At 34.6% G+C, this 9,839-nt stretch overlaps 1 protein-coding gene across 1 annotated transcript; it reads right to left on the bottom strand.

The window, feature by feature from the left end:
• Nucleotides 1–338: 338 nt before the first annotated feature.
• LOC132545589 (ras-related protein Rab-9A-like) lies at nucleotides 339–8,692 on the bottom strand. The gene is made up of 2 exons (XM_060209280.1): nucleotides 8,632–8,692; nucleotides 339–4,036 (listed from the first exon to the last, which is right to left on the bottom strand). Exon 2 carries the CDS (start codon nucleotides 4,005–4,007, stop codon nucleotides 3,387–3,389), a length of 621 nt encoding a protein of 206 aa, XP_060065263.1. The 5' UTR covers nucleotides 4,008–4,036; nucleotides 8,632–8,692; the 3' UTR covers nucleotides 339–3,386.
• Nucleotides 8,693–9,839: the final 1,147 nt, after the last annotated feature.

Genomic DNA, 9,839 nt, shown 5'->3' on the forward strand with positions numbered 1-9,839 from the left:
GTGTAAATTTATAGATATATATTAGAACTTGAAATATCACAATTCTCCTACATCACAATCATTGATACAAAACCACATCCATATCATCTCAAGAATTCACAGGATTTTTTTGGCATTGTTATCGTTCAACCAAATTAAAAGATATGTATTTATGATGAAACTATATAAAAAAAAAGTTATTTTTCTGTTTCCGTTTTCATTGAATCCTATCAATAATTAATAAGCAAATTCAACATTAGATTTTTACTTATCACATATGATGTATTATTAAACTGCATTAACACACAGCATGTTAACCAAACATATAAATAATAAATTAAAACCTATTTGATTGATGAATTAAAACATCTGACATTGACAAGTATCTGTAGAAACTGCAAAAAATGTTTCCAATAAAAATATCTTCCCAGGGTTATCTTTTCTTTCTTTCTCCTTTTTCTTTAACTGTTGTTCTCAACTTTAACTTTGGTAATGTTGAATCTTTAAGAGGGGTCATTCTACTACAAAATTTAACATTACACACAGCAACTAATAAGGTTACTTTTACACTTTAGGCTTACTAGTTGTTATATTGAGTAATCCTGCTACATAAAAAGGCACCTTTAAGGATTTTCAACTAAAAAAAAAATTATATTGATATATTAAAATCTGGGTTTGGAAAATGTGAATCTAAATGTATAGGTTTTGCCATTTGCAATGGGTCTTAATGGTGGTCACATCTGAAGAACATGTCCATTTTACGATAGAATTGTACAAAGTACAAATTCAATTTTGTCTAAATATCATGATTAAATATGATATTCCTGCAAGTTTCAGAAAATGTCTTATTACATATCTGATAAAGGAAATCCTTATACGATTGGACTAGTCCGACAACTGGTAAAATGATAACATGTTAATTAATAGCTATATTTAGCCTTCGAATCCCATAATGCTTTGTACATAACAACTGTCAAAGGAAATCCATGACGGAATCTGTCACAAAGAAGATGAAACCTAGATTCAAATTGGCAATATCAATCAATTTTGTATATGATAATGCTTTATATCTACTCTGACTGAGATCGTGCTACTGTTAGGATAGCATTGTCCTAATCCATCTGGACACTCAATCATCCACAAAAAACCCACAAAACCAGGAAACAGCATCTGACAGCAATGCCTATTTGGGTGGAAAAATTGAAAAATGGCCTATATCTTATAGGGTGGGAGGTGATCACCTTCAAATCTTCCCCAATAAGTCCTGACCTCCTGTAGTAAAGATGTGACTTAGACAACTGTAACGTCATAATTGTAGACACTTCTTGTGAAGCTAAGAAGAAACTGCATTAGGAAGTTAAATGTTTATATTTTTTTTATCATTCAGTTATAACATAACAGTGTTAAAAACCAGTAAAAATGTTCGATGATGACAAAAGCATCTGATGTTACATAAATGAATGCATCTTCTAACTATGACAATAAAATATGTTTATAAACACATGCTTCAGTTTGAAGCTAAATAACTGTGTATATAAAGCATGTTTACGGTTGGCTATTTAAATTATATAACTGTAAAATAATTGCAGTCACAGCTATGTATTGGTAATATTTCACTACTGTGATAGCACATGCCATCTTTATACATGCTACAACACAACAGGCAATATACTCTAGGTATATATATTATCTTTATTGTCTGTACCAGGCATCAACACTACCTTTATTGTCTGTACCAGGCATCAACACTACCTTTATTGTCTGTACCAGGCATCAACACTACCTTTATTGTCTGTACCAGGCATCAACACTACCTTTATTGTCTGTACCAGGCATCAACACTATCTTTGTTGTCTGTACCAGGCATCAACACTATCTTAATTTCTGTACCAGGCAGCAACACTACCTTTGTTGTCTGTACCAGGCATCAACACTACCTTTGTTGTCTGTACCAGGCATCAACACTATCTTTATTGTAGATTCTACTGGATTTAAGCCATGATTAACTTTAAAGTTCAAACAGCAAAAGTGAGCTTGAATGGCGCAACCAACGTGTACAAATATACACGCAGTATAACAATGCTTGTATGGGGCCTCCAATATGTATAAAGATACATTCAGCACAGCAATGCTAGTACGGGGCCTCCAATATGTACAAATATACAGACAGTATATGTAGAGCACTGCTAGTAAGGGGCCTCCTACATGTATAGAGATAGATGCTTCTGCCGGTATGGCATTACTTCGAGCCACCAACATTTACAATGATAGTCAGTACAACACACCATTCTAACATGTACTTAATTTGGTGCAATCAAATTTTAACACTTTATTACTCTTTGGCAAATCAGTGAAAACATGCAGAAAATGCAAGAAGTAAAATCCTATTTTTTATTGAGTTCAATACCTTCAGCAGAAGAAAGAATCCAGAAAAAAATATCTTTAAAATATGTACATTTACAGTATTCATATTTGGCTGAATACAGCATCTAAACTCAAATGATCTTAAAAGAAATAGTTGATGCAAACAGGAGTACAGAACTACCTAAGTACACGGTCAAAGTCATGTCAACACTGCAGTACTAGTGCCCTTACTTAATTTCACAATTCCTATTTGGTAAACAGTGTTTATACTTTTAAATCTTGACTCAAGTGATGCAGTGTCCTGTAGACACAGTGTACTGACTGATCCATGATGTCAATACCTTGATGTATAGACTGTAGACATAGCTTACAGATTTAACCACGAGGTCAGTACACCCAGTGTACTGAGACTGAACCAAGTGGTCAGTGTCATACAGACACCATTGATACTGGTAGATACAGTTTACAGATTTGACCATGAGCTCAGCTTCCAAAGTGTACAGATTTAATGAAGTGGTCTGTATTATGTAGACACAGCTTAAATGGGAGACTTTACCACCAGGTCAGTACCCACAGTGTACAGAGTGAGTCATGGTCAGTGTTAGACACCACTGACACATGAAGACACGGCTAGACTTAACCATGAGGTCAGATAGACCAGTGTACATATTGAACCAAGTGGTCAGTGTCACGTAGACACAACTTACTCACTCTACCATAAAGTCAGTTCCCACAGTGTACACACCACTGAACAACAAAGTGGTCTGTGTCATTTTGACACAGCTTACAAACTGATCCACAATGTCAGTGGACAATATTATTACTGTATATACAGACATGGTACTAAAAACTTGCACTGCCCTTGTTCCATCATGTGAACAATATTGGTCCCTCTTTCAATGTAGCACATGATTATTTCATTGTCAATACCTTCAAAATGTCCATTGTCACACCTCTCCCTCTATTTTCAAGCTTCACATGCATGCCTTCATAGAAAAAACAATTTTGTATATAAATATGATGACTTGGGTTATATCAATCTTTTAACAACATCCACCAGAGCTGTTTGATTTGCCTTTCCGTGCTAAGTCCACTGTTGGTCCGTGTGAAGGTTTTGTGTTGTTTTCAATGACATCCTCAAGGTCTTTAAGTCTTTTAACAGCAGCACGAAACGCTTCATTGACATTGGTGGAATCTTTTGCACTGGTTTCAAAGTAAGGCATGCGTCCATTTGCCTGACACCATTCCCTGGCCTCTTCACTCCCAACTAAACGATTTTCTACATCTACTTTGTTTCCTATAATCACAAATGGAAAACTGTTCCCATCCTGTATATCTGCATAATACAGAAACTCTTTTCTCCACATACTTAAATTACGATAACTCTGAACATCATCAACTGCAAAAGTTAGGAGGCAGCAGTCCGCCCCGCGGTAGAATGGGGTGCGTAAAGACTTGAATCGCTCTTGTCCAGCAGTATCCCAGATCTGCATCTTGTACAGTTCATTATCCACTTCCACATCTTTGTTAAGAAATTCCACACCAATTGTGTGGAACGACTGTGCATCAAATTTATTGCTGACAAAACGGTTCATCAGAGAGCTCTTGCCGACACCTCCATCTCCTAACAACACCACCTTCAGCAGCTTGGCTTTGGCAGCCATGGCGATTTGTCTACCACACACACAAAAGCCTGAAACAACAATAAATAAAGATATTAGCATTGTGTACGAAAAAAAAGGTACCCTGCTTACAACACTACCTTTACTTCTTTACCAAAGACAGAATGGCTGATTACAGCCCAACCTGTCTATAAAGGTCACTCAAAGGAGCAGAGAAAATTGGCCTTTATAGACAAGTGGTCTTAACATAGAGATTATAATCCCATAAATGGCATTACAGAATGAAAACAGCAGCATTTGTAGTTGGATAACCTAAATAGAGGTGGCAGAGTAAATTATATTTTGATCTCACTGAAGAATGTTGATGTTCTACTGCTTAAATACAAAATACTTTACAAAGATGCACTTACAACTGATACTTGATACAAGTACCCATTTTTCAATTAACTATGACCGTCAAAAGAAACAAAAATTCTGTTCTTTACACATTTTCCACAATCTACATTAGTTACATTCTATTATCACTGATAAGCTCACTTGAAGCAGAGAAAAGTGAATCAGTATATATCACAAAGATTTTCATTATCACATGCTCAGCTTCACACCTGGATGACACATTTGAGCATGTCATTCATGTCATTAAAAGAAAATCTCAGTGTTGATGTTGATCACCTGTCTCAACCGAAGAGATGGCCACCATCCAATTAAAAAACACATTACGTAACGATTATTTTTGAAATGATAAAGAAAGCGTACATTTACCTGTATTACAGTGCAGAGTGGACCATCTCAAGTGAAGGAGAGATTAATTCTGGTAAGTGTATAGACAACCAGCAGAATGATAGTATAAGTACAGTAGATTCAACCGTGACATATATAATTGATGCCTTACTTCCCTATCAGTGTTAATTATCAATTCCCTTATGTAAACTTTGTGTATTGTTGCTTACACTCCACATCAGATATGTAAACAGATACTCTATAGATTTTTCTAAACAACTACAGAAGTAGCCCAATATTTCATACAAAAGTATGACTACACCATGCCTATGAAACGATGTTCACCTGGGACCATTGTACGGTAAATAAAGACATGGTAGGTACAGAATGGTAGCACTTACAGTACAGGTAGATAATATCAACTGATTTTACCAATCAATCAATAAGCTTGGTACATTATGACAAGTATAAGTTATTGCTTGGTAAAAAGAAAATATAAAGCCTGGTGAATTGGAGAAGTGAAGCAACAGTGTCAAGAGAAAAAACGGGGTATATAGAGTAAACATTGCTATCTAGGTAAGTGTGTGGTTCAGTGTGGTACTTCACTTGAGGTTAGATACCTAGGGGTATGCAGGGCTACTGTCGGAATATCTACATAATAAAATACGTAATAATTCAGAGGCTTATCTGCCCGTACAACAATACACATTGATATTACGTTATAATTATGTTGAACCCCGAAAAAAGTACTTCATTTTTAAAATTGTCCTGATGAAGCCTCGACCGGAGGCGAAACTGGTCGACAATAAGTCTAACCAGCTACTAAACCCGCGAAGCTTGAGTTTGTTGCAATTAACTCCTTACCCTTTATAGTGTCAAGAGAAGAAACAAATATTTGATACAAGGGAAAATCTGTTCTTGAGTTACATTAGAGAAAAGTGGGGGAAACAACAGTACATGTACATTCTAAGTACAGTTTTAATGCCCCAATATACACAACTTTCATTGACAAAAATGATGAGAAAAAAAAGTCAATGTATTTCTGTTGATATAGCAAAAATGAACTTAAATGAGAAATTGCAAGACAATATGAGCTTGTTTTAATATATAAAGTTGTTGAAATTGCTTTTTGTAAACATACTTGTATTTAAGATCATTGATGAACCAAAGTCAGAAAGTTGTTTAGGTGTTTCCATGAAAGGTTGGTATTTACTGTAAACATGAATACATCCTATTCAAACTATACAGCGAGCCCTTGCACATTACCTCTAAAGACACCAACTTGTACATTAGAATATGCAGATTGATCATATGTTTAATTTTCGTGAACTTTGTAAATATTGTTTAGTATTTTTGAAATGGACCCACTCTTATTAACTACTTATAATTTGCTTAGATATCACCACTACTTGTTTCTTAACAGATACCACTCAACTAAATCATGTTTCAATCTTATCTTTGCATAATTATCATGAGGAAGTTTTCTCAGAAATGTCATGAATCTTATAAATTTGTCAAATAATGTGTGTATTGGAGCGTTAAGGAGCAGGAGACTGAAAATATTTTTTTTTCTTTTTACACTCTAAGTAATTTAAGTATTTCCTGTGTGTATCTTTCAAGGAACAAAAGTATCATATATGAATAGGTCCTTCTGTGATAAGGAAATCCTGCAGATTACATACTTTTCAAGAGGAGCAGGTTTTAAACTCTCCTCACAAGGATATTTTACAATAGTGATGTCAACAGTATGAGAATCTAGGATTTGTAATGCATTAGTATGAAAGGACATTCTTTGTTATTGCATCTTTGCTCACTGTACTAGTAGCTAGTACACTCAGAAATCAAATTTAGTAAATGTTATCAGTGCACACAAAACTTACAATTATTGAAAAATATACCACTGGCATCAATCTGAAGTAATTTCAAACCCAGGACCTATGGCTTATAATTCTTACATTCAACCTATTAAGCTGAAGAAAAGATTTCTCTAGTCATGCAGTATAATGTGGCAAACAGTTTACATACTGTCACCAACTCTAACTCCAGTTTCCTGTGCTTACACTTAAGCTTGCTAAGTAACATTAAGAATAATCCCCAAGTCCCTTCAATGACTCTGTTAGGGAATGAATCCAGACTTTTTGCTTAATAGTTTTATACTCAACCAATTAAAGGGACAAAATGGTTAGATTTCATTATTTTTTCCTGTGCATTTGATTTCAGGCAAGCATTGTATTACTTTGAATTCTTCACAAAATTATAAGATTCAAACTATGTGACCTTTCAAAGCCTTGTTTTAACCTGTTTTGACATGATTTCTTAATATGTATAATTATGTAATTAGCCAAAACTGAATTTGCCAGTCATGTTTCAATTCTTGTTTTTGTTTAATAACCTCTCGTTTCACACTTTATGCACGACAGAGCGAAATTAATGAATTTGAATTAATCTTCACCCAAAACTGCATGTCCGAAGACATTGTTTACTCTCTGAACGATAATGATATGAATCAGTGATAGGTCGCTCCTATTTTATTTTGATTTTTTGACATTAACAAAAGGTTATGCAAACTTTAAAATATTATAATTAAGAGAAAGTACACAACTTTTAACAGATATTTAAATGTTATAATGTTTTTTATCAATTATGAAATGAATATCTAATAATTTAGTCCCTTTAAGCTAAAGAGAATATCACTGTAGCTGGACCCCAAACACTACATTGCAACTAGTGCCAGGTATTACTATTTACCTGAGCTGACACACAGAAATTTGGACTAGTGACGTTTATCAGTATGTATCGAAATGAGACTTTTTCAAGATTACCACTACATTCATTGACTGAAATCAAATCCCTTATTCACATGCAAGTAAACATATTTGTTACAAAACGATTAATGTTTAATTGTGTTCTGGTCGACACTCTTCGTCTGTGGATCAGCGATTATAAGATACATGAGGTCTGTTCCGCCTTCGTAACTAGCTACATTACACACTTGATTAACCATTACTGTACTGTTTGACACAGTCAGGGAAATGGATTTTGCCTATGCATACACCGTAATACTAAAGGTATGCACAGGAATGTTCAGTACTTCACTTTGCAGTGAACGATAACAAGATGTACTTTCTCTACAATATGTTTTCAAAACTTTGGATCTCAATTGTTACTTTAAGCACGGACTTGTATATTATTTAAGTCCGTGCTTTAAGTGATCAAATTGAAGCAATGTTAATTTGGAAATAAGGTCTTTTTAATAGATATCATGAGATTTAATCTTTTTTTCCTGTCGGCATGTGTTAAGTGCTTAATCATACTTATTGTATCTTTGTCATATTGTTATTGCGTTGCCCCACAACTCAACTTAAAATAACAAAATATAAATCCTTCACAGTAACCATCTGGTTCTAACTTCTATCATCTTCAAAGATTTTTGGGACTCGAATATCCAAGTCTTGGCATCATGTTTTCGTTTGGGACTCACTCAAATTTTGAGAACCTATTATGTTTCTTTGCGACTGGAAAACAGATCTTGAATGGTGTACTGGACTCATCGGGGAAAATATAAAATTACCGCTCTACATGTCTGAAATCATGTGTAGGTGAATATTCATCTATTTCAAAATACCACCAACTATCTGCATCACATGATCAGTCGTATTGTTGTAGGAAGAAAAAGTGGAAAGAAGACAAAATTAGGTCGCGGCGTGTGCCATATGTTATACGATGTTCCCTAAATATAATGGGAAAACCATTCACACCTGTGTGAGCAGGTAGGTTCTTCTTCACAACAACTGGACATCTTCCTGACACACATCGCGACCCCCGGGCACTGCCTACGTATTAAGCGTTATGAAAGAACGTTACAATAAAAGACATACAATTCAATTAAATATAGGCCCACGCAAGAAGTGCTAAATACACGAACATGCTGAACAACAATACTTACTCAAAATCCAGAAAGTCTTTTCAAAAGCACGAACTCAAGCTCCTGTTATGTCCAACATGATGGCAGGCATTAATGACGTCACCAATTGTCATGTGACTGATCACGCGGGGATTCCCTTTCCTGTTTCCGTTGCGAGGGAAGCGCTTTTAGCGACTTTCTCCGAAAAACTAAATGATTGATTCAACATTTGCAAGATAAACTGACAGGTTCATTCTATTCTTATAGATATATATATACAAAGTACTGATTTTATGAACGTATCGTCTTGTCTAATTGTTGTCACGGTCAGCTGATTTACTATGTATTACTCACTGCAATGCCATGCACTGATCAGCTGATCTGTTTCTGGTAGGATTTATCTCCCCTAGGCCAGAATTTTCTGATTGGCCATGACGGAAAGAAATAATTGCAACCAGAGAGAGAACTAGGCCTATGATGCGCCGTTTTAGTATTTTCTAATGTCAAAAAATCTATTCAGTCTTGATACAAAAAACGGAAAAATTACAGTTTCTGATATCAGAAAATAGGTAAAAAAAAAGAAGTGCCATTTGGTTATCTACACGAAAAAATATTTTTTGATATCAATTATGTTAATTATATATATCATGATATCAACTGATATAAAAATCTAGTTTTTAATGTAAAGAAAATCCCTTAACTAATACCAGAGGATTAAGAAATCGTGTTTGCTTTCTGATATCAAAATCTTCAACTCTTGATATAAGAAAACATGCCTTAAAAATCAAAAAATCAAATTTTCAGTGTAGAAAATAACGAAAATATTACTTTGGATTTATAGGAAATGTGTCCGAATTTTTTTTATATCACAATTTATTTTCTTATATCAGAAAAAACCTCCTTATTTGAACCTCTCTAAGGAATTGCAATGTACTCCGGCTGTATAGACATTATTTCAGATTCCTGCAGCCCGTCCGTCAGCAAGCTCCAAATGTCTTTGCTTGTCTGTTGTCTGTTCTTTTGCTTGTCTGTTCGAAGAACTGAAAATCGCACAGGAAAATTCTTATTAACTCTTATTCCACACAATTTCTATGAAACTACACAGGAATGTTAGATACCATAAGTAGATTTTTCTTTTTTTTCAGAAATTTTATTAATCACTTTAGACAAACTTTTGTGTAATGGCTCATAGCTTAGTCTTTAGAAACTGAAACTTAGTCACATGGATGGTGTTGCCTATCGATGTCTAT

Source organism: Ylistrum balloti, unplaced genomic scaffold, assembly GCF_031769215.1.
Source record: "Ylistrum balloti isolate Yb309-2 unplaced genomic scaffold, AGI_CSIRO_Ybal_v1 Utg369850, whole genome shotgun sequence".
Classification (NCBI taxonomy): Eukaryota; Metazoa; Mollusca; class Bivalvia; order Pectinida; family Pectinidae; genus Ylistrum; species Ylistrum balloti.

Bases quoted from the DNA above. Each gene is read 5' to 3' on its own strand.
- LOC132545589 (XM_060209280.1), bottom strand. From the start codon at position 4,007: ATGGCTGCCAAAGCCAAGCTGCTGAAGGTGGTGTTGTTAGGAGATGGA.